This window comes from Gopherus evgoodei, chromosome 4 (genome assembly GCF_007399415.2).
Source record: "Gopherus evgoodei ecotype Sinaloan lineage chromosome 4, rGopEvg1_v1.p, whole genome shotgun sequence".
Classification (NCBI taxonomy): domain Eukaryota; kingdom Metazoa; phylum Chordata; order Testudines; family Testudinidae; genus Gopherus; species Gopherus evgoodei.
This window is the reverse complement of record NC_044325.1, coordinates 70,139,606-70,165,279: the sequence shown is the minus strand read 5'-3', so window position 1 is coordinate 70,165,279 and position 25,674 is coordinate 70,139,606. Positions and strand designations below refer to the sequence as shown.

Genomic DNA, 25,674 nt, shown 5'->3' with positions numbered 1-25,674 from the left:
AGTCAAAATGCCCATTGTGATCCTTGGAGACCCCACTTACCCTTTAATGCCTTGGCTCACGAAAACCTACACAGGGAGCCTGGACAGCAGCCAGGAACAGTTCAACTACAGGCTGAGCCGGTGCCGAATGACTGTGGAGTGTGCTTTTGGCCGTTTGAAGGGCCACTGGTGCTCTCTTTAGGGGAAGCTGGACTTGGCCAAAGACAGTATCCCCGCGGTTATAGCGGCATGCTGTACCTTCCATAATATTTGTGAAGGGAAGGGTGAAAGTTTCACTCAGGCATGGGCCTCGGAGGTTCAACACCTGGAGGCTGAATTTGCATAGCCAGAGAGCAGGGCTATTAGAGGGGCCCAGTGTGTGGCTGCAAGGCTTAGGGATGCCTTGAGGGAGCAATGTGAGACTGAAAGCCACCAGTAATGTCTGGTGCTCTGCACAGGAACTAAGTGCAGTGGCTGTGCTTGGTACACTGACTTGCAGTGCTTGTTGCTTTCCTGGGCTAAGGTATATTTTGCTTTATGCACTAATCAAGTATATTTTCAAAGTAAAAAACTCCATTTATTGAAAAGAAAATTCGTTTATTGAAAAAAACCAAAGTAACACAGAAATACCAAAAGAGCAAGTGGGTGGGGTGGGGACTGGTACACTCAGGCTTGAGTATGTCCTGATTTCATACTCTTGAATCCTGTCTGGAGTGTTGTGCACTGAGTGCTGCAATTCAGGATGGCTATAAGGCATGTTGAGAGGGCTTGAGTGCAGTGGATAAGGGTCATAGTTTTCATGGGTAGGTGGTGAAGCTACGGGTGTAGGAGGCAGCTGGGGCTGATAAGAACCCGGATGTTGGGGAAAGTGGGTTGGAGGGGACATGGGGGCACAAGGTGAAGAGTTTTGGGACAAGGACTGCGGGGAGGGGGTGAGCACAGTAGTGCTTCACCTGCATGGCGACGAGCGCCTGGATACAGTCCGCTTGGCACTCCATTATGCTAATCAGCAGTTCCAGTGCTTTGCTGCTGGTGCATCGTGTTTTCCTGGCGGATCCTCCTTTCGCTCGCCCTCCACTTCTGTGCCTTTCGATTCTCATTTACAAACTGCTGTGAGACTTCTTGCAACATGCCTTCTTCGCTTTTACGTGGCCTCTTCTGGAGTCTTCTCAGTCTGTCGGCCCGTGAGAAGAATGATGGATGAGATCTCAGGGTTGCACCTACACAGGCAAAATGCAATACTTAACAGAGGCAGCATTGTACACACCAGACAGAGCAATGATTCCCCTGTACTTAAGGAGAGCAATCACAAAAACTACAATTTACCTGTCCCAAAGAAAGAGCACATAACCCACGGGAGCCCCAGAAATGGTGAGTAAGCACAGGGTCCATGGAGACGGATTGTTTCATGGCTGTACTGTCCTCTGGGTTTCTGTACCTTGGGGAAAACCAACAGCTGCAGGGGGCACCTACACTGAACACTGTCCCAACATTCTCCACAGGAGTTCGTCCTGGAAGTTCTCTCGCTGCCAAGGGTGACCAGAGAAGCAAGTGAGGGTCTTCTCCTACAATGCAGCTTCTGCCCTGGCCCATACGCAGCTTGCCTGTGTGCAGCAATGGTCCCCCTGCCTTTCACGGCACAGTGGCACAGACATGTTGGCCTGACTGGGACAAGAACCACACTGGCTCTCCCAATAAACCTGCACAGGCACATTGCCCACATTCTGAGACTTTTGAAGAGATCACCGATGCCGATTACCGCAATGTGATAGACCACATCAATGCACTATTCCGCATCTAGGCATGCATGCAGCCCTTACCCTCCTCACCCAGAAAGCCTGTACCTAAAAACCTCCTTCCCAAAAAGAAAGCCACTTACCAGGAACCTCCTCTGTTCGTCCTTCCCCAAGCACCGGATGCCATGATTGGCTGCCTTCCTCCTGGCTCAAGAAGAGGTCCTGGCTGCATGCATCTAGGGATTCCAGGGTGTCTCCCCCCACCTCTGCATCATCACTCGGCGCTTTCCTCCTCCCCCCGCCCGCAACCCTTGCTGTGCTGGGCTCCAAAGTGTCCATGTTGGTTGTTGCAGTGGAGGTGGGATCGCCCCCAAGTATCGCGTTCAGCTCTTTGCAGAATTTGCAGGTCGTGGGGTTAGCACCGGAGCAGCCATTTGCCTTGCGGGCTCTGCGGTAGGCATTCTGTAGCTCCTTCACTTTAACCCGACACTGCACCGCATCCTGGTCATGGCCTCTGTCCATCATGGCCCTTGATATGTGCCCGAAGGTATCATAATTCCTATGGCTGGAGCACAGCTGGGACTGCACAGCTTCCTCCCCACAAACACTGATGAGGTCCAGCACCTCGCCATTGCTCTATACTAGGGCTCATGGAGGCATGGCCACCTGGAAAGATACACTGAGAGCACTCCATGCCTGGCTGAGCAAACAGGAAGGGGATTTTGAAAATTCCAAGGGAATTTAAAGGGCGGGTCTGACACTTGGTCACCTGAGGACAGGGCAGCAGAGTTCAAAAGTGGTGACCAGAGTGGCTAGAACAGGCATTGTGGGACACTTCTGGAGGCCAATCAGAGCCACTCAGAGCACATTAGGTGTCCACACTAGCACCGCAGAGCTCCAGCGAGAGTACAAACATTATTCTTCTCAGGGAGGTGGAGTACCAGGAGCACGGAGTCAGAGCACTCTACGTGCCTTGCCAGTATGGACGGGGAGTGAGGTAGAGCACTCTTGGCGGCTTTATTGCACTATAATGCACAAGTGTAGCCAAGGCTTAGTCTGTCCTTCTAGTGCCCAGGAAGTGCTCTGGGCAACATTCTGCCTGGGACCAGAGTGAATATGCAAGAGGGAATGAGGGAGATGCTCCCTGCTACCCATGGTGCACTGGTCTCTCACACTGCTCTTCATTCCCCTGCACAGGACTAACCAGAATTTAAACTGTCCTCTTTCCTTTGTGACTATGGCTCTTTTTGGAGAGAGAGAAATTGATGGGAAGAGGCCAGAGACTATTTCCTTTTTATTTAAAAGTGCACATTGGACTAAAAACCAACTAAAACCGTATCCTGCAAGTTCAACTGTTGTAGGTTGACCAGATAGCAAGTGTCAAAGATTGGGACGAGTGGTGAGTGTGTGTGGGGGGTGTAAATAGGTGTCTGTGTGTGAAAAAGACCCAAAAATCAGGACTGTCCCTATAAAATCAGGACATTTGGTCACCCTAAACCATTGTAAGTGCCATTAAAGCCAATGACATTATGCCAGGGGGGATTTTGGTCCCCAGTACGTGTATGTCTCTCTTCTCTGTAGGAAGATTTCATAATATGGCACACTACGATCCACTTCAAGATGTCACTTTGTAATATGTAATTACTTGGCAATATGTAATTCCACGCTTATTGTCTCAATCTGTATAAATTTAGATGTCGTTAAAGCTGTTACTGGATCAAACTTATGCAGATGGAAATTTTAAAAGTTCGTGTAAAGAATAATTTCATAGCCTCTAACATGCCTCTAACATGGACTCCACCCCTTCCCCAAGCCCCCACCCTGCCTCTTCCTGCCCCCATGCCACCCCTTCCTGCCTCCATTCCACCACTTCCTCCAAGGCCCCACTCCACCTCTTTCCACCCGCTCTCCCAAGCGCATCCCATCCCTGCTCATCCCCCTCTCTCCCTCCCTCGCTGATCTGCAGTGGGCAGGAGGCACTGGGAGGGAGGGAGCTTGGCTACCGGTGGGTACGAAGCACCTGCTAATTTTTCTGTTCAGTCGTCACTATACAAGCAGCTTTCCCCCATCCCTCCCCCATTCACACCATTTTTGCTAAGACCAGCGCTGGACATCACCAACATTCAGAGTTGGGTAGCCGGAGAGCAGTGGCTACTCGTCAGGTGCCCAGCACTGGAGGCAGCACCAACAGCAGAGAAGTAAGGATGGCAATACCATGCCATGCCACCCTTACTTCTGCATCATGTTTGACCTTTGCACTGGCAGGGCTGGCTATGGAGGGGGCTACGGCAAATTTTGGGGTGACTATACTCCCCAAGTCCCCCTCCGCAGTGCCCCTGCCAAGTGCCTTTGGCAGCAATGCTGTCTCCAGCACTGGACCATTCCCTTATAAATAGAGATGGGCCCAAGCCAGAAACTTCAGATCCAGATATGGATCTAAAAAGTTCCTGGAGTTCAGATTCAGGTTCTGGTTGAGCCCACTATAGAGACAGGGATTCAGCAGAGGTGGGCAATTTAGTAAACTCTAAAATAAAGAATAACCACAATGTTTGCACTGAGATCTAAACTTCCTCAAACTTTGGGTGTTCTTTGATGCAGTGGTTTGGTTTTGGTTCAAGCTCATCTCTAATTAGGATGATTCTGGAGGAGTGGAGAAAGAGGGAAAGAAGATACACCACCATGGTGCATGGAAGCATATATAAAAACAGACTAAAATCCTATGCTTTTATCCCTGGGGCAAGCCATCCTAGGGATGAATTTGTTCTCCTGGTCTGTCTCTGTAGGATCATTTCATAACATGGCACATTTTTAAGCACTCTAAAATGGGAAGGTATACCATACTCCTAGATCGGGGTTGGCAACCTCTAGCACACAGCTCACTAGGGTAAGCACCCTGGCAGGCCAGGCCAGTTTGTTTACCTGCCACATCGGCAGGTTCGGCCGATCACGGCTCCCACTGGCCGCGGTTCACCATCCCACGCCGATGGGGACTGCAGGAAGCGGCATGGGCCGAGGGATATGCTGGATGCAGCTTCCCGCCACCCCCATTGGCCTGGAGCAGTGAACCGCAGCCAGCGAGAGCCATGATCGGCTGAACCTGCCGACGCGGCAGGTAAACAAACTGGCCAGCCCGCCAGGGTTGTGTGCCAGAAGTTGCTGACCCCTGTCCTAGATGATACAGAAGGACAGAACTACTCACCTTTATTATTCAAACAGTCTTGTAATCTGAAGTCTGCACTTGTCACAGCAGAAACTCCAATTAAACAAATTTATCCTCTGACCCATTTATAAAAGTTTGCCAGAACACCTCAAAAGGCGGTCTCTGGTAAGAGCCAGATTTTAAGTGAGAGTAAAAAGATTCTCCTTGTTAACTACTTGAGTGATCCATCAAGTACTGTACATAAGATGATCACACTGCATATAAGGCTGTGCACAGAATTTAGGTTTCATTCTATTGTTCCCATGGTGTTATTAGGATCCCAAGATGTAGTCTCCAGTTAGCTGTATGCTACACCGTATGTATCATCATGTATAAAAAAAAACCATGATAGATGATGTCTGATAGGACATTTATCTTTGTGAGTGAGGAGATGACAGATATCCAATGACTGGCATAGTCATAAATGAGCACTCATATTTCCTCTCCAGTCAAGATGAATGTCATAATCAGAGATCTGCCTTCATTTGTGTGTAATTTATGTGTAATGACAGACAGAGCCATATACACAAGCTATATATGTTTTTCCTCCCACCATTTCAAATACAAAATTGTCTTTAATGGCTGTTGGAGAAAAATACAAGCACTTGGATTGTGTGTGAATCAATGGCTCTGAATACCACTAATCTTTATTAGATTGTGTCAGCCCACTGATGAAACTCATACTTGGGCCTTAATCTAAAATAAATGAAACCTGGGGCCCTACAAACTCCTGAGTTTTAATCCAGGCTGGCTTCAACTTAGTCTATGCCTTTAGCAAAACAAGTAATGTTCTCTGCCTGTTTCCCCACCTGTAAAATTGGAAGGAAAACACTTTCCTCCCTTATGGTATGGGCATTCGTAAAATGCTTTAAAGATTAAAAGTGCTACCTGAATACTAGTTATTATTACATATAAAATATACACCTGCATAAATCCATGTAATTCTCATAAGAGTCAGGTGTTACAGCTGCCTGCCACGCAAGGCAGTGGCTCTTCTCCTCCCCCTTTTTTCAGAGATTCTGCAAATGCAAAGCATGTTAGTTTTCCAGTGCATACCACCAGTTCTTATCAGACTGGAGAATAGATGTGTTCTTAATTAAACCTCATTCTGAGGGCCAGTCCTGCTCCAGCTGAATTTAATGAGAGCAGAATCAGGCCCTTAAAACTCTACTCCAACTCTGTGACATGGGAGCAAGCTCTCTAATTAGCAATTACCACTCATTCTTTGGCTAGAGCTCACCACCTCACCCTCAGTTTTGCCGAGAGGTAGAAAGATTGGCAGGGGTCGGCCACCTCTGGCACATGGCTCACCAGGGTAAACACCCTGGTGGGTCAGGCCAGTTTGTTTACCTACCGCATCAGCAGGTTTGGCCAATCGCGGCTCCCACTGGCCATGATTCACCACTCCAGGCCAATAGGGGCGGCGGGAAGCCACGGCCAGCACATCACTCGGCCCACGCCACTTCCCACAGCCCCCATTGGCCTGGGATGGCAAACTATGGCCAGTGGGAACCGCAATTGGCCAAACCTGCCAATGCAGCAGGTAAACAAACCAGCCCCGCCCACCAGGGTGCTTACCCTGGTGAGCCACATGCCAAAGGTTGCCAACCCAGATATATCGCCACTTGCTAAAGTGCAGAGTGAGATTCTCATTTCCTTTGGCATTGCCTTTGGCATTGCCACTTTGATCTCTTTCACCAGAGCTTCCTTTTATCACTATCAAATAAGCTTTTCTGAGAGGCAACCCACACACCTGCTCCTGGCCCTTGTTTTCATTAGCCTTTGGCCACATATGTCAGATGAAGCATTCAGCTGCAGCCTCTATTTCTTTCACTAGCAGAGAGATTCACTGGGGCATGGGGATGGCTGGCTTTATGACAGCTGAAGTTTGATTTCAGGGGGAGCTTTTTACTTCATTACACCAAGATGAGATGGGGTAGAGGAAGTGGGAGGAAACAGTTTCACCTCACTGCATATTTCATTTCATTAGCAAAGCCCAAGTAACTATAGATGGCTACCTGCAAATTTTAAATATATTTATGTTTTACACACACACACACACACACACACACACACACACACACACACACACACACACACACTCTAAAATACTCATTCATATGGTGATCAATTTCAAAGCTCTGCGGTTAGGAAATATCCTGACTATGGAGATAAATCATTGAAGATTACAACATAGAGTTCTAGCTATCCCTGTACACCACAGGGCTTGAGCACCTCACAGTCTTCAATATATTTGTCTTCACAACATCCCTGTGAGATAGGAAAATGCTACTATCCCCATTGTACAGATGGGGAACTAACACCCAGAGATACTAAGATCCACAGATGGGACTAGACTTAACATTGCAACACCTAACTTTCATATTAGGTCTAGGCTGTTACTGGAAGATATGAATGTAACACGTGTAGACATACCCGTAGGCACCTGCGACCTGGTGGAACCTGCAGCCGTGAGTTAGGTTCCCAGGTTCCTTATATAACACATCAGGAGAGTTAAGTGCCTAAGAATGGGATTTTAAAAAGCCAGCACACTGAGCCAGGAGCCACCTAAGCCAGCCAATAGAAAATACTGAGGAGAGGAGTAAGGCCTACGCCCCACTCCTCAAAGGGACTTAGGCACTTCAAGAGAGGTATCTTCCTCTGCCAAGGGCAATGAAGAGGGGGATCCAGGCCCCACATTGTCCAGCTCTGAGCAGAAACTCAGCTGCCACTCCCTGCCCTCCTGGCTGTGCCCAAGACAGCAATGTGGGACAACCCCACATCCAGGGAGCTGCAACCCCCCACAGGAGGTAATGGGCTGGGGTGCCTGCATCCCCATCCAACAGAGGAGCTCCTGCCAGAGTCCTGGCCCTGAAGGCTGTGAGGGGAGGCCCCAATGCTTCCCTGAGCCCTCTGCCCCAGGCAGGGCAGTAGCAGGGAGGGGAGCTGCAACCCAAATGCTGGGACTTTCCACAGGGACAGAAGCACTTCGGGCTGTGCCCTGCCCTGGCAACAGAGGCCCAGACTTGGCATATCTGAGCACTTCTTCCCTAGCTGCAGCCCCTCAAATCTACCTGTGGCTGGCTCTGCTCTCTGTAAGCCGTGCACTGAGCCAAGCCTGTGGGGACTGGAGTGGGGTTCTCTCTTTGGGCACCCTCCTTAAAAATATTCTGGTTGTGCCCCCTGCCCAGGATTCACAACTGTGAACTCTGTCCTCAGATCAGCATACATGCCAAACCCATGAAAAGACACAGAAACTAGGCTTGGTTTTGGCTTAATTGGCTTGTGAGTTGTTTTCAGGGGGAAGGAAGGGCCAGAGAGACTCAACATGTTCAGTGGCGGGGGGGCAATAAGAAGACCTTCTGGAAGATGTTTGGAGGGGTGCTGCGTGCTGTCGTGCACTAAAAGTTCCCTAATGTACTTTGATCTACTCCACTTTCAAATGAGAGTAGATCAAAATGGACTAGTGAACTTTCAGTATGCAGCAGCAGCATCCATATGGACAGTTAGTGCGCTGTCAGTTGGCACGGGACAGATTTACCTGGCAGTCTGCTGGGAACCAAGACGTTTGTATAGACAAGCCCTTACATAGTGGCATTACAGGGTGGGACATATTGGAGATGTCCAATGGCCAAGGCTACATGCAGACACATGCTCTGGAAATAGCAACCCGAGTGCACCCCTTGGGAAGGAAGTACTGTAATGAAAAAAACTGAACTGTCAGTACACAGTGATATGGATAAAGATGCTTCTGCACTGCCACTAGGAAGCACCAATCATCTTTATAACCTTAGCATGTGGCAACAGGGAAAAATTGGTCCTGAGAATTATGTGGGTGGTGGAAAAAAAAAATAATCCTAACGAACTGGAAGAGCAAATCCACAGTAGGCAGAGAGATTTGGATTTCCACTCTGCTGGATGTGGATAATTGCAAGAAAATCCCTTTTGCAAGCAAGAGCTAATTGGTCAATTATGATTTCATCTAGAAACCTTTGCTTAAAATGTATCCTGGCTACTTGATGACAGGGACAGCTTCCTTCCCAACCACCCACAGAACACACATTGTCTACCAGATGGGAGCTTGAAATTAATGCTTTTCTTGCCCATTCCTTTCTGGGGGGAATCCTTCTGCCATTTTCTCCACAGGTGCAGATGGTCCAAGATCAGGGAATTCATTTGCCTAAAATTATATACTTTTGCATAGGTTACACATAATACTTGAATGATAGCAAACCCCATTTTTAATGTTTTCACTACACATCTCAACTCTCTAACTATAAGAAATGCCAGAGAGGCCATTCTTACTTTGTCTCTCATATGCCTTCTGATCACTGCAGAGATAGTATCCTCAGGAGATTCCCAAGCTTCTAGCCCAGTTTTGTAGACCCAAACACTTGGGCGAGGTCAGACAAATATCCCAGACATGCACTGTCTCTCTGAATTGAACCTTCAAAACACGTGGAGGTTTGCCCACCCTTATTTTTTAGGTCACACTATTTAACACATCTCTTAACCTTTTTTGGCCTTATCCTCAAGTGGAGGCCTGCTGTCATGGCAAACTTGCTCATAATCCAAAATGTACAGAAGTGCTTCAGCATCCCCAAAAGGCCTGAGATATAGAAACCTTTACACTCTCTCCAAAGGGTTCCCCTCAACACCCTCCAAACATCTTCCAAAGGGTCTCCTTATTGACTCCCCTCCATTGAAGATGTTGAGTCTCCCTGGCCCTTCCTTTCCCTGAAAACAAGCATTTTTTTTTTTATGAATTAGCACCACAATTGTATAGAACACACATGCCTTCCCCAACCAGTTAATTCAGATTTGGCCTCCTTGCACTTATTTCACATCAGCTTTCTTCCCTCCCATCTTGCAAAGAGGAAGCCTCTGAACATACTATATCTTCAGTAAGAAAGAAGGAAAGAGGGGAGTGAGTTGAAGAGGCAGCAAGACAATGTCCGCATAACACATGCCCACGAATTGCAGTGCAGATCAGTACCTCCCTTGAACACTAACGTAACGATGAGATAAGCACGTTAAAAAGGAAGATGAGATCATCATTTGCCAAAGAGAGAAATGCAACTTGGTAGGCGGCTGGTATTTATATATTCAGCAATCTCTCTTCATGTCTAGTTACAGGGAGATTTGTGCTGATGAAGGGGCAGGTCCTGCTGCTGCACCTGTTCTCACTGGCTCACATCTTACAAACAAAGAGGAAAGGAAAGATAATACAAAGCAAAGGAGATGAACCAAGAGGAGGATGGGAAATTCGCTTCCCTTTTGCATTCACTTCTCCTACGACACTGCCTTCCACAGAAGCTATTGAGAGAGACAGGCTTGATGATTCCAATGTATTTCCACTGTTGCTGTGGAGATGAGTGGCTAGGCTGGGAGGAAGGGAAGGGTTGTGGGAAAGTTGTTTCCATAAAGATATGTGCAGAGTTAAAAAAAGTGGCATTGCACCTTTCTAAACCTCTTTCACTCACAGCTTTGGGCCTGATTCTGGAGTCAGTTACACCAGTGTAATTCAGGAGCAACTTCACTAATGTCCAGGGAGCTACTCCAGAAGTGTGGGGAGGGGAGGAGTAGGGGGGACAAACAGGTATATGAGATCAGACCTGTTGTCCAAGTCATTCTTGCCCATATAGCCTCAACACCCTGCTTATCATTAGTTGGACACCATGTTATACAATAGAAAGCTATAAAAACAGATATTGTCCAAAGCTAAATTATACAATCACATGATATATATATGCACACACAAATATTATGTACAATCTTTGTCTAAGTGTATCTGCTCCCAGAGAACAAGATACCCCGCTCCTACTCACAGTATGCAAGAAATGCTGTACTCTGATACCTCTCTTATGTAACTGTCACTATCTCTATTACCATAGCATCTGGAATCCCAAAGGTATTGCCTAGGGCTCCATTGTGCTAGGTGCTGTACAAACCAGAACTAAAAGATGGTCCTTGCCCCAAAAAGCTTACAGTCTAATTTCTTTCAACCAATGGCTAAGCCTGTTGAATTGTCAGAAGAATGCAAAGAGGGAGAAGCTCATGTAATAACATTTTCTACCAACTTCCACTTTTCACAAGAAGGATGTGCCTCACAGATGCAGAGATAGGAGTTTGTCCTGAACGTATTATCCCGTATATAGTCTATTCTCTCTGAAGAGATAGATAAATTGATTTTACATGTCAGTGGCTGTGTACACTAGTGTTTATCTTTCACTGGAAGAGAGGCTGAGCAGGGCTGTGAGGTATTAATAGGTAGTACAATCAGAGAAATTTCACAAAGTACCAAATGCAAAATTGGTAGCACAAGAAAAAGTGTCTACAAAGATGCAATCCAGTCATCAGGGGAGCTGATCTTATTTGTATGATAAATTGTTTATCTCCAGCAAACATTCATCTAACTCAGACTGAGACAGAAACATAGTGTGGGTAGAGAGACCAATCACAGATCTATCCATCTCACTAGGTACTTACATGGCTCCCACTGCTGCTTTGTCACCTCTCAACTATATAAAAATAGAAATTCTCTCTTTCTTCCCTCCCACTCTGTAGGTTAAGTAGTTTAATTAGTTTATAGATTGTGTTTGTCTCTCACGCACAAATAAGCAAGTAAACACAAATAGAGAGTGGGTGGGTGTGAACTCCCTGAGGGAAAGCTTAGTGGAAGAAATTAGAAATAACTGCAAAACTATGGCCATTCTTATCTCTTCTAGGGGTGAATTCCATAGTTTATGTCCAGCCCTTATATTATTACATGAAAGTTTTGTCTCCCATGCTCAGGACCTTCTCCTACTGGTTGACAAATTCATAGTGCCCATGAAGACCATGATTATGAAAAGAGATTGGTGATCTCTCAGGGAGCTAGGGCCAGTCCACAGAGGCCTTTGAACATCAGGGCAGAGACCATTCAACAGGGAACCAGCATCAAGAGCAGAGCACTGGGCTTATGTGTGCCTGGTAACCTGTTCCTAAGCAAATGGGCTACTGTGTTTTGTATCAACAAGAGTGGGATCTTTTTCAGAGTGTGCAGCACCACCCCTAGACCTGAGTTGCAGTAATCATGTCTGGGGGCGGCGGTCACATATTCATGGATCACTGTGGGTAGGTCTGCCCCGGCTCATAAGATGAGGTGCCGTTGCCTGGCCAGATACAGCTGAGGTGGGCATCCGTTTCCTGACATGGCCATTTGGGAATTCAGAAGCACTAAGAAGGCCAAAAAGACTCCAAGGCAGTGGACTGACTTTGAGGGTAGATGTCTTCAATAATGGGGAATGGTCTAGAGAAGACAAGGTTTCCCAAGGTCTTCTCGCTTCCTGCTGCCACCACTGAAGTCTCCCTGGGGTTCAATTTAGCCATTTACTCTGCACACACATGCTGGTTTTGGCCAGACATTGAGAGTGCTGGCAGATGGGGCAATTTACATATCATAATGAATATAAGGCCAACCCCTTTACACTAATATAAACGGGAGCTAAGATATATCTACATTATGTAACGTAACATAGTTTATATATATAAAATCATGTTACACTGTGAAATAAAATGAGAGAGGAAGAGAAAGTCACAGTGAAACTTATACAAGGTACCACATTTATTAAGCAACCTCCTGTCTTCTGAAGTCACACCAAAGTATCCCCCAACATAATGAGTATGTTCTGCTGTATCTTTATTGGATGAACCCATTCTTGAAGAAATTGATTGATCACTCCTAGGGGAGTCATTTCAGACATGCTTCTAAGTATTTACACTTACAGAATATACAGTGGTTTGCACGGCCAGTGTAAGGATGTTTTGTGCCCTAGGCAAAACTTTCACCTTGCACCCCCCCCCCGTACCAGCCCTGAGGTGTCCCCCTGCGGCAGCTCTCCCCTGCAGCAGCTCCCCACCCCTCACTCTCTGCCCTGAGGCACCCCCCCACCCCAGCTCACCCTGTCCCACCTCCTCCCTGAACATGCCGTGGCTGCTTCCCTTCCCCCGCCTCCCAGGCTTGCGGCACCTAAGCTGATTGGCGCTGTAAGCCTAGGAGGTGGGAGAAGTGAAGTGGTCACAGCATGTTCAGGGAGGAGGCGGGGCAGGGGTGAGCTGGGGCAGGGAGTTCCCCTGCATGCCCCCCCCTTACTTGCTGCAGGTGGCCCTCCCCACGTTCCCCTGCGACAGCTCCCTCCGCCTAAATGCCGGCAGTGACTGGGGCGGCCGAAGATCCAGGTGCCGTGGTCGCTGCCGAAAAAAATGGCGCCCCCCCCAATGCCAACGCCCTAGGTGACCGACCAGGTCACCTATATGGTTGCACCGGCCCTGGTGGTTTGGTTTGGAAGCTGTATTGGTATGAGTTTGGAATAGCTGCATTACTCAAGATAAATTGCTAATCCAGCAGGGAGTTGCATAGTTCATCCCAAATGATGATCAAATATCTGTTTCACTCACACACACTTAAAAAAAAAAGTCTCTATGTCTGCCTTATGGAAATTACACACACATCATTTGTTTGTGCACAACTTATTTTTACACATGTGGTACATGGCTTGTGCAATTTTGTGAGAGCCAGTACATAGGCTGTATATTTGAAAGAGTCCTCCCCATATGATTTTAAATATCAAATTATTTTAAGCAGAAGTGACATTTCCATAGTACACAATGCTGCTGATTTGTTGCCAAGCAATGTTGCTAAGCATAATCTCTCTTTCAGTGATGGACGGGACACTGAATGGCATTGCAGTGTCACCCACGCCAGAACACTCATTCGAGAAAGACTGAGAATTCTTTAAGTAAAGGAGGAAAAAACCACTTATACACAATAAATTACAGCAAACTGCGTCACAATCACAAAGACTTTCCCACGGTTTTTAAGTTTTCCCAACCATCATGACATACTGTGCATATTAGTCACTCTATTGCAACTTCACACGATTAAGCACCCGTAAGGCAGCTCGTCATCATCCAACAGTCATATGGCAACTTATGCAACCAAGTAGAAAGGATGATTTAGGTTTGGCATTGGCTTCATTAATCTTAAACTGAGCAAGTATATATACACACAGAAGGCCAGCTCCTTGGCTGGGGTAAATTGGAGTTGCTCCATTTTGCATCCCAAGTGGCTACCAGAAGGAAAACTGCCAACTGTCTTGGCTAATGGATATCCATCAAAATTAAAATGAACAGCATAGCGGATGACGTTACAGCCAAGAACACTGAGCATTAAAACCAAAACTAAACTCAGCAAGCCTGCTGGCGGGGGGGAGGGGGGTGAAAGAGCAGGGGAGCGGGGAGGGATTATCTGGGATATAAACTATGTAGCTCTTTGCCTTTACAATTCCACTTGCATTGGCTTAAAAAGGCAGGGAAAAAACGTTATTTGCCCATGTCCAGAGAGTTTCTCAGAGCTGGGATTGGAACTCAGAAGTGCCTAGCTCCCAGGCCTGTTCTCATACCATTAGAATATGTAGGAACTATATCCCAGGGCATGAACTGTACAAGGTCACACAGGGTCAGAAGACAGAACTTCTTGGCTTCCTGTCCCATCTCTCTCAGGAAGCCATCAAATTCAATGTTCTAATGCCGGGGGGGAGGGGGGGAATATGTACAGAGAAATGAAAATGGAGGGTCTTAAGTGTTTGCCCCATCCAAGAACTACCAGAAGTTCCTAAAAACAGACCAGGTTCAAACTCTCTGGCCTTGGGCAAATAACTGAGTCTGGTAGTATACAACTAGGAGTTATTTTCTCTCACAAATCCCAGGGAAATTCTCTTTATTGACCTATTGAGCTGCAGGTCATGCTATATTCTAAGAAGAATTTCTGGCCAATTGTTCACACACTCAAAATCCTATGGCGATGATTAGTACTAGTAATGAAATCTTTTTTCTTAGAACACCAATATTTTATAAAAACTGCATGCAGAAGGTGTTGAGGAGAGAAACAAAGGAAATCTTATATCCCAGGGGAGCTGCTGATAAGACTGCAGAGAAAGAAGAGTGGCAGATCTGGGGTTGAAGGCCAGGAAGCCATGTTACACACAGTTCACAGCATGCTCTCGTTACTTTGCAGATCTGCTCCAGCCTACTCCCAATGACAGATTTTTCATAGCTGTCTGGTAAGTGCCCTGTATTTTGGACTGAGGGAGTGGGCCACTTACCAGACAGGCTGCAATGCTTTTGTCATTCTGAGCACCCTGAACCTTGCTTTTCTCCAGAATGAAATGGGGCTCTAGGAAAACATTTTAACATGGCACTTTGCCCTTCCCTAATACTGCTTTCTCTTGTTCAATCTATACATCAATGAACCTGCCACCAACCCAGTAATGGAAGTTTATCTATACAGACAACATCTGCTGTGGGCTACAGACTCCAACTTCCTCTGGGCTGAAGAAGATCCTGAGTGATGACGCTGCAAAGCTGACTGACTACTGCAAGACATGGCACCTTCAGCCTAGCACCAGCAAGACAGTCTCTAGCACATTTCACCTCCACCATGCCAATTCTAAGAGAGAACTAAGCATCATAATGAATGGCCAGAGGCTAAAGCGTGAAGCCTGTCCAGTTTACTTAAGCATGACTCCCAACGGAACACTGACATACAAAAGCCACCTGAGCAAGATAGCAGCAAAGATCAAGACTCGCCACAACCTTCTCAGCAAACTGGCAGGTTTTTCATGGGGAGCAAATGCTCTAACCCTAAGGACCTCAGCCCTTGCCATCTTATACTCAATAGCAGAGTACTGTGTGCCAGTATGGAGTCAGTCGGCACACACCAAAACTTGTTGATATGTAATTCAACTCAGTGTGCATCATCACAGGAACTGTCCAACCGACTCATCTTTCAGGGCTTCCAGTTCTGAGCCACATTGCTCCCCCTTACATCAGTAAGGAGATTGCAACAGGCAAGCTGCTTGAGAAGACATGCTGACCCAAACCTGCCTTTTTCAAAGACCTTTTAAACCCACCAGCTACACATCTTTCATCACAACACTCATTGTGGTTGAGGTTGCCATGCCAGAACATGATAGCAGAGTCTCTCTGGCCGAAAGACTGGTGTTTATCACCAACCACCAATCAGTTCCTCGTCATAGACCCTACTGCTAACCCGCCCAGCTTCGACCTGCCGTATCTTCAGTGGGCCCTTCTTAACCCATTCCAAATTGGGCGAGGCCTCCGTGCAGCCAACTAGCACTGTTGGGATCTTTGAGCAGCTGTGGCGCAGATCAAACAAACAATGACACGTTGTCAAGGAACCAAATTCAGTAGTGGGCTCCAAGAGTTCCACTTGGCCACTAAGAACGCTATTGCTTAGCTCGGTGAATATGCAAAATGTTCAATATTTATTTATTTATTTCCCAGCAGTGAATCCTAGATTACCAGCTAACAGTTTTCCACTCTTAGAAAAAAGCCCATGCTGTGTACACCCATAGAGTTTTCTGTGCCATAAGGAATGCCATTGATTCACAGACTTGCTATGTGAACCCACAAAAGGGAGTGTCTGCCTTCACTCTGCTAATAGTTTATCAGCCTCATGAACACGTGATTTGCATAGGATACGTCAATCTTTTTTCAAGAAATATAGGCTAGCTCAGTAATAAAATGATACAAAAACACAGGAATTTTACTTCTCTCTTTCCCCTTCCTAAACAGACAAATAAGTCCATTTTGGTGGCTGATTCTCCCCCTTGGCCCCCAAACCATCTCTCAAGATTCAGACATTTGCATCATCCTGATGAGTGCAAGAAGGTCAAAAAATCCAACCTTGATCAAACAAGAGAAAATTGGATGATTGAGGGGTAGCTAATCAAAATTGGATGATTGAGGGCTAGGACACCAGTTTAAATTCAGCCCAGGTCACTTGTGACCCAATGTAGTTATCTGATAATATGGTGATGTGTGGTAATCTGAGGATTAACAGATACACTTGATGGATTGTTCAGGGACCCAGGGCAATGAGTTGGTGGCTTCATTTTAGTTGCTAGTGGGCAGGTAACCATTCTGCAGAATACTACAAGTTGCTGAATAGCACAGAAGCTAAGGCCTGAATGTAGTATGAGCAAGTCTGTCTTGCTTTCATGGATTTGTCTCATATGTTCAGAGAATCTCTGCCTTCCCAGATGCTGATATAAAGGAAAGTAACTATTGTAGGGTGATCCAAACCATAACCCCAGGCTGAATATTTCATCTGGAGCTGAACTTTGTGGGCCAGATGCTCAGGTTGTGTATGTTTCATACAAGCTCTACGTTATACATGGGCCCAAATCAAACCCCTGGATCTGGATCCCCACCTGAACCCCACCCTCTCTAACGCGCCAAATCCAAACACCCCAAACTTTGTGAAAGTTCAGAGTTGAGTTCTCTTCTTCCCATCAAAGAGATATGGGATCAGATCTTCAGCTGGGGTAAACTAATATAACTCCTTTATGGAGCTATGCTGATTTACACAACCTATGGCCCAGGGTTAGGGTGCTCTCCTAAGGTGTGGGACACTTGGGATCAAGTCCCAGTTCCACATCAGGCAGAGTGAGGATTGGAACCTGGCTCGCCTACATCCTGGGTGAATGCTCTAACCACTGTTTAGTGCAAGTCCTGGTGATATAGGTAGAGGTAACACCTAGTTTGAGTATTCTGCCAGGAATTAGGTGCTGGGCATCAGGACTGAGATGGCTTTGCACATGCCCACTGGAAGATATTTAAGCACCTACAGGGTTAGGTGGTGGGAGCAGGGTGGTATGAGGATCTAACTTTTGGATTTAGGCCTAATGTGGTAGTTAGATGCCTAAATCCCTTTGTGGATCTAGCTTGTGTGTGTCCAAACAAGCTGAATAGTTGAAAGAAATTAAACAGCTGGTGTAAAAGCTTAGGGCAGTCAGCTAGAAGATATGGGCATAACTGGATATACCATGTACAGGTAGTTAACTTGTCACTCTGACGACAAAGCAGATTGTCACATTGATAGTTGGCACATTTTCGGCAGTTGCTAAGACAACAAAAATCCATTTATTATGCCCAAAGGGACACATTTTGCTGTTGGACTTATTAACACAGACCATGACACTTACTCTTTTAGCCTTCTAAATGGTTTATTATTGTGAGTTTTAGATCAGATACCCAGCATGCTAATGGACTCAGTTTAACTGCTTTCTCTTTACTTTCCTTGATTGATTTCCTCTCTCAAATATACAAGAGATGAGGGATGTCTAGTTCCATTCCATCATTTTATCCAATGCCAAACCATGAAGAATATCTGGCTGAAATTGAATGGTGGAAAGACTAAAATGGTAAGCGTAGCATGGAAAGAACTTACCACCTCTAGAATATCACCCTTCACTGGAGGCATCTGCCTTCAGATCATTAAGACAGTCTCCACCCTCAGTCTCCACCTGCACCCTTCAGGTGCTTCTGAAGACACAAATAGCCATAGCTGTGAAAAATGCCTTTTTCCATCTACAGCTGGTCAGGAGACTGCACCCCATGCTGTCAGCTTCAGATTTAGCCAGAGTAGTTGATGCATTTGTGGCCTCTAGGATTGATTGCTGCAGTTTCTGTACCTACATATGAAACCAACAGCCTTAAAAAAGTGGCAACTGATATAGAACAGCAGCTCTACTCAGTAACAGGACACAGAGACTACATCACCCCAGAGTTAATCTCTTAACTATATTTCCTTTGAATACCACATCACTCAAAGTTTTGGCTCTCATCTGCAAGTCTAACCTGACAAACTGCCTCCCCCTGCACAATCATAACTTCCTACAACAGCTATGTTTCATGGGAACAATGGAACATGAGAGTGAGATTCATATGTACAGAAGACAGATTTCTTGGCAACCAACCTGTGCCTCTGGAACTGACTCCTGGAAAAGAGGATGATGACCACAAACCTCAGCACTTTCAGAGCAATATGCAATTCCTTCTTCAGCGTTGGCTTCCCACAATAATACCACGTTATACAGACAGACAGACACCCCTATCTAGGCCTGATTGACTGCAGTGGAGAGAAAAAATGTGTGTGTTCGCTTTGCGATTTCATGAGCCACTCAAATAGAGTGATGGGTGCCATATAAGAATCTAGATAAAAGACACTGAAATTCTATAATCAGCTAAGCAAATGAGAGACTTATGCATGGATTTTCAGAGTCAGCCCCTTGTTATCAATTATTGACTATCAGCCACTCGGATTACAATTGATTAAAGGATACCTGGAAAATGCAGAGAAGCCAATGGCTCCCCAAAGTGAAATAATTACATTCTGGCTATCATTTTGAATGTTGTGATCATGGGGAAAATGTAAGATCAAGTTTGCCTAGAACACACTAGATTCTCATTTACTTCCATGAAAATCAGGAATAAATCCATTGAAATCAGAGGAATGACACTAGTTTAATCGAGAGGAAACTCAGGCCCATACTTTCAGGAAATACAGAGATCAAGCATTACAGCTCTACATTTACTGCAGCCATCACACTGCACTTGGTGTAATCATTGGCACCAGGGCACAGTGGGTACCAAATGCCATCAGGCCAGATTGGTAGCATTTTTCTGCTAGACACAAGGTGCAAGGCAGTGGAGAATCATGACAATTTTAAAGATAAAGTAAGAGAGCAATGATATACATGGACAGCTGTTAATTTTAACAGCAGACATGTGCCATGTAACTGACTGAAAACATTAAGGTCATCAGACAGACAATCTCTTAATCTGTGCAAAACTGACTATTCTTTAGAGAAATGTTTTGGCAGGTCAATGTAGTTAGCCTGTCAGAGTTAAATACTTTCAAATATTTGCAATTTTACAGCTTTGATTTAGTATCTTGATCATTATTAAAAGTTAGTTATATTGATTTAGCTGATCATCCCAAAATAAGCCACAAATACTTAAAAGGAAATTCCCAGACATTCAATAGGCCCAGAGATGGACTGGTTGAAGCAAGTTATCTTACAATCTCACTAATGTTTGGGCTGCACTAAGTAGTTTAATTCCCCCCCCCTCCATCTTAATCTGAAAGGTGCCCTGATTTACCTTTTTAAAGGAGCAGTACTATCTAGGCAGCAGCCATCCCCTTCAGAACTTGCAGAACTCATTTCATGTATCCATCAACTACACTCTCGAACAGATTCAAACTGGGCATGTGGCAGTTAAAAGATTCTGAACCCCATGACCAGCCGCTGAGCCATGCAATCACTTCAGATTCATGTTTTGAAATCAGTAGGTTAACAGCCCACCTATTCTATTTTTAAAGTTTTCTATCTCAATAGGTAAATTCTCCATCCTCCTATTTTTTTTGTGCTCTTTAGAGTCATAGACTTTAGGCAGAAACAATATACAATATACAATACAATCCCCATCTATATTGTAGGTGGGTAGAATTTATTTTACTGATAGTAAGTTGAGTACTTGGAAACACTGAACAATTCTTGCTCAATTATTTTGTGCTGGAAAAAAATAAGGCTTCTAAACGTAGCTACTCACCGCAGCTATTTGCCAAAGCACCTCATTAAATACCAGCATTACTTTCAAAAGAAACCCTGTATATATCCAATGGGTAAAAGACAAGTGGCCATAATCGTTCAATACTCAAGACTGCACAAAGTGGATATTTCATATCTGCACAGAGGGTTCTTAACTGAACTTTTGCCCCAAAGCTAAGCTTTCTTTTAGCTAAAGTGCTCTCCGATGCCATGCTGGGGTCATGTTCTTTGTCAAGAAAACAGAGCTTTAAATTCTAGTAAATTGTTATCCCCAGCTGCTTTTCCCCCCCTTTTATTAATGCCACTTTTAAAAACAGTTATTTATGTGTGCAATTGTTTTCCTGCTGCCGCATAACTCCCCACCACAATGTAATGAACTGCATGGCTATATCCCATGCTGTATGGCATTACAATCATAGCACCAGTCAAAAGAATGTAGCTCCAGCAGTTATAATATAGAAACTGAATTGTATGTGACTCGGTAATAAGGCAAACTGTCGGAACATGAGACCAGAATGGTTTCTATGTACAGTCATTAAGTTAGGGGTAATCCGGGGGTTAATAATGAGGTATGGAGACTTTCACAGTTTGGTGGAGATCAAAAATTTGTTTAGTCTAAATTAAATTTGTGGCCTCAGTGCAGTTCCCTGTGGACAGGCATACACATCACAACACAAAACTGGCAGAGAGAAAAAAGCTCAATAGGCATCTTTGGTGACAATCACAGAAGAATAGTCAAGGACTGAATGGGCCATGGAAACTGGGTTCCCCTCACCTTTGGAGGTGATCCTTTCAGCTCAGGTTTGAGGCATATTGAGAATGGGGCACCAAAGGAAAGCTTACACAGCTGCCCATGCTGTAACATTGGGAAGGAGAATCAGCAGAATTTACCCTGCAGGGCTGTCAAGCTGACACGCTTCTCAGGGAATTCACTTACTAAAAAATGAAGGAACCAAATGGAGGTGGTGTTGGTCTGAATCTTTCTGAAATGAACCATCCTCTGAGACTTCACCATTCCAAGGCATCAGATAGTATGATTCTTACTACAGTCTCACAAATAAGGCACTGTTTTGGGCAGCCAACCAATTAAACATGGACTACAGCAGAGTGCATTCCAAAAGAAATGAATTTATGTCAGCGTGGTTCATAAAACAGAGAGAGCCTTCAGGTGATGCTCAGTATTGTACATGCCAAGTTAGTCTAGCTGGATTCCTCTGTGTCCTTAGATCTAGGTGTTACAGTTTAAATAGCACTTTTCTCCTCCAACAGGAGTACTTTAAGTGATTCTCTGTCAGCTGGGAAGTCTTAATCTTTGCTGTAAATGCCAACACTTCATTTAAAGTGTCCCATTATTATTATTTTTGGCATTCATTATGAACCTCCTCCTCATAATTCATTTGGCATGTGAGTGTTATGTGTTCCATGGACTGTGTTAAAAGTTAGTATTAATTACCACTGTATGGAGTTAAAATGAAGTGTCACACCATAAATTCTTAAAGTGTGGGATTGGATAGTTATGATCAAGTCAGACGCTGGCCCTAATAAAGTGGTATATTGCACAGAAAAGTTTATTATAATAATAATAAGAGATATACCAATCTCCTAGAACTGGAAGGGACCTTGAAAGGTCATTAAGTCCAGTCCCCTGCCTTCATTAGCGGGACCAGTTTTTTGGCCCTGATCCCTAAGTGGCTCCCTCAAGGATTGAACTCACAACCCTGGGTTTAGCAGGCCAATGCTCAAACCACTGAGCTATCCCTCCCCCCAATTAAAAATTATGGGACTGATGGAGTTTCATATTCTTGGCTTATAAAGGACAAATGGGGTGAAATGCTGTCATAAACAGATAGTTAAGAGTTAATGTCTCTCTTACCTGTAAAGGGTTAACAAACAGGGACCCCAAACACCTGACCAGAGGACCAATCAGAAGACAAGATACTTTCAAATCTCATGGGAGGGAAGCCTTTGTTTGTGGGTTTGGCTTTGTTCTCTCTGGGTCCTGGACGGGACTAGAGGTGCAACCAGGTTTCTGCCAATCTCCCCGCTACAGTCTCTTATCTATTCTGAATTGTGAGTAAGAACAAAGGCGGTTATAGTCTTTTAATTTGTTTTTTTTTTTCCATTTGCATATGTGTACTTGCTGGACGTAGCTTAAATTGTGTTTCTGCTGGAGAAAGTATCTTTCTATTGTTTAACTTTAGATGGTAACTTTTACCATCTAAAGTGCAGAGATAAACCTTTTACTTTCTCTTTCTTTCTTATTAAAAGTTTTGCTTTAAAGACCTGTTTAATTTTTTTTCTCCTAGTTAAGGTTCAAGGGAATTGGTGGGGAGAAGGGAAGGATAAATTTTCTCTTTGTGTTATATTCACACAGTTTGTATTGCCTCTAGGTGAGGGGGAAGGTAACACTCCTCTCGGTGTGGTGATTCAAAAAGTTGAATCAGGCGATCTCCTAGTGTTCCCAGGGCGGGAAGGAGCTGGGAGGAAGAAGGGAAGGGGGGAGGGAATGGCTTATTTCCCTTTGTTGTGAGACTCAAGGAATCTGGGTCTTGGGGTCCCCTGGGAAGGTTTTGCAGGGACCAGAGGGTATCAGGCCCTAAAAATTCCTGATTGGTGGCAGCCTATCAGATCTAAGGTGGTAATTAAGCTTAGGGGAATTCATGCCAGTACCCATATTTTGGACACTAAGGTCCAGAATTGGGAATTATACTTGACAAATACTTCCCCATCAAAATGTCCCCACTCTGAATGCTACTCAATGCCTATCGTTTAAGAGGGAGCTGGGTACAACTCTCATGAGTGTATGGGGGAACCATAAATAAAATGGTTTGTTCAAAGCCTTCTTACAGTTTTGAGTTGTAGCATGAGTTTTGAGATTTCTGCTTTGTTTATTGATTTTAACGCAAATAATTCCTCCATCCTCCTCCCCCCTCCAAAGGAATGGTAAGGGGAGCTGTTAAACATGCTTTGAACTTTAAGAGAACATTCACAGGTATGATCATGGAGTGCAGAATACTTCACTTCCCATGCCCCCTTGCAGAAGCTTTATCAGTTAAAATTGCTTATTACTCAAGCAATTACTATTCACCTTAAAAAAAATTACCCAGGTCATTTCTTCAAGCCTTTCCCTAATGACAGCCTCTGTTCAACTGTTCCAAACATGTGAGATTCGGATTTGGGTTGTTAGTTTTAACAACATTAAAGGGATATTTTGGAAACTGTTTTTCCTCCCCCCAGGGCTCACTCTCCAGCCTGATGCTTGATAGCCTTGAAAGTCAAGGGCATCTAGCTCTAGGAATAGGAAAGGCAATCGCCTCTTTCTCACTCTCTAGCTGCGACTTCATAAATTGAAAAGTCAATTTCGCTAATCTACAGAAAATCCAGCAGAGTTTTACCTTTAATCCGCTGTGATGTGCTACAAAAAAACCAGAGCCAGCACCACCCCAGTCAGCCAGAACAAGAAAAGCTTGAAAAATTCAGCCTCTCCGGGGCTAGATGCCAGGTTCCGCTGTCACCCACACCCTCCCCCCCCCCATCATATTGTTTCATACTCACCATATCATACACATTCAGAATCACCGCTTCATTTGCCATTGTTGATTGCGGCGGACACTGGATTTAAACCCCCAGATCCTTGTCAGATGTGGCGCTGCCCCCAGGGTACGCTTTTACCCTCAGAAATTTCCCATCCTATGTAGCTTTCTGTGGTCGCCGACGAAAGCACCTTGGCTGGGGTAGGGTAGGGGGGACACGCTTTTCCTGGATGCCAAAGTTGGGGGGGGTGTTTTTTCACCCCCCAACAGCGAAGTCAACCCTGGGGTTCCTTCTAACGCTGTCGCTCATCGGGGTTGCTGCATTGGTACAATACACTGCCCAGGCACCCTCCAGCCTTGTAACTGCCAATCCAGCCGACAGCCGGAGCGGGCTCTTCGCACAGCGATCAGCCCCCCTGTCTCCAGAAACATGCGGGGGGGGGGGGTGACTCACTGGGCGAGGGGAAGCCTCCCAGGCAAAGCAGGCTTTCAAATGGAGCATCCGAATAGGTGGCAGCACCGCCGAGGGAGGCAGGTCAGCTCCCCATCGCTGGGCTGGCGCGGGTAGAATCAGGTCCAGATCGCTGCCCTCATCCTCCCGGGGTCACCGCTCCCGCCTAGGCCGGGCGCGGCGCGGCTTGACACGCCCGCGGGGCGGGGGAGCAGAGCCCGCGGCGGTGCTGCCGGCCCCGCGGCTCCAGGGGAGTTGTCCGGGTGCTGAAGTTCCTCTCCGGGTCTCTTCTCGGGCCGCGTGCGGGGAACCCTACGGAGCCGAAAGGGCATCGGAAGCCGCAGCAGGGAGCTGCGGCGGGACTCCGGCTGCCGCCTGGCTCGACTCTCCGGAGGGGAGGGGGACGCGCCGCAGGCCAGGCCAGCCACCGGGCTGCTCAGCGAGCCCTGGAGTTACTCTGCCATGGCACCCGGCGGGCGGGGAGCTGCCCGAGCGCTGCAGGACGGGCTGGAGCGCGGGAAACCTTTGCTCTTCCCGCCACTCGGAGCGGGCTACAAACCCTACTTCGGGCTCCGCTTGTCCCGCAGGAGCCAGTCTGCGGGGACCGAGAGCTGCTGGAGCCCGCGCCGCTCTCTGCGGGGCCGCTGCATCCCCGCCCGGGGGCGGGGGTACGAAGTGGGGAGCGGGCTGAGCGAGCAGTGTCACTGCTGGCAGCGGCCAGCTGAGTCGGGAGTTACCTCAGCCCCGGCCCTAGTTAGGCGGGCGCCGGGCACTGGCAGCTCCGCAATTCCTTGCGAGCGACTTGCAAACAGCGTTCAAATCCGAGCAGACGAGAACATCCATTGGGTCAATCCCCCCTGCTCCTCCTTTCGCTTTAAGGGAGTCGCGAGGTCTGGGCTGGGGGGATGGGCGGCGGGGGGCTTCCTAGAGGCATCCGTTTCTCCGGGGAAGCAGCGAGCTGACCTTAATGCTGAGGAAGCGCAGATCTTGCCTGTAGTAGCCAAAAAGGGGAGCTGAGATGACCTCATCGGAGTTGGAGGCGTCGCTCAGGCTCTCTGCCAGCTTGCAGCCAACCAGATCTGAATGAAAAGTGCAGGGAGCCTGTTACATCAGCAAAGCCCAGCATTCCCCGGTCCTCCACAGGCAACAGCTGAATGCTTTCCTCCGCCGCATGGGAAACGTAGACGAGAAGGTCTCTTGGGGGCGACAATATCCCCAGTGCTGATGGCCTGGGAGTCAAAGGACTGCACCTGCCTGCCTAGATGGTTCATTATGCCATTAATTAGTAAGCCAGTGTGTGTTAGGGGGAAGGGGGATG

General features: G+C 46.4%; 1 protein-coding gene across 1 annotated transcript in view; it reads right to left on the bottom strand.

The window, feature by feature from the left end:
- Positions 1–24,631, bottom strand: part of LOC115650171 (deubiquitinase DESI2-like) — an 81,715-nt gene extending 57,084 nt beyond the window's left edge. Inside the window, exon 1 of the mRNA XM_030559675.1 lies at positions 23,928–24,631. Coding sequence (XP_030415535.1) covers positions 23,928–23,966 — 39 coding nt within the window. The 5' untranslated portion in view covers positions 23,967–24,631. The remainder of the gene's footprint in view (positions 1–23,927) is intronic.
- Between the last annotated feature and the right edge of the window lie 1,043 nt (positions 24,632–25,674).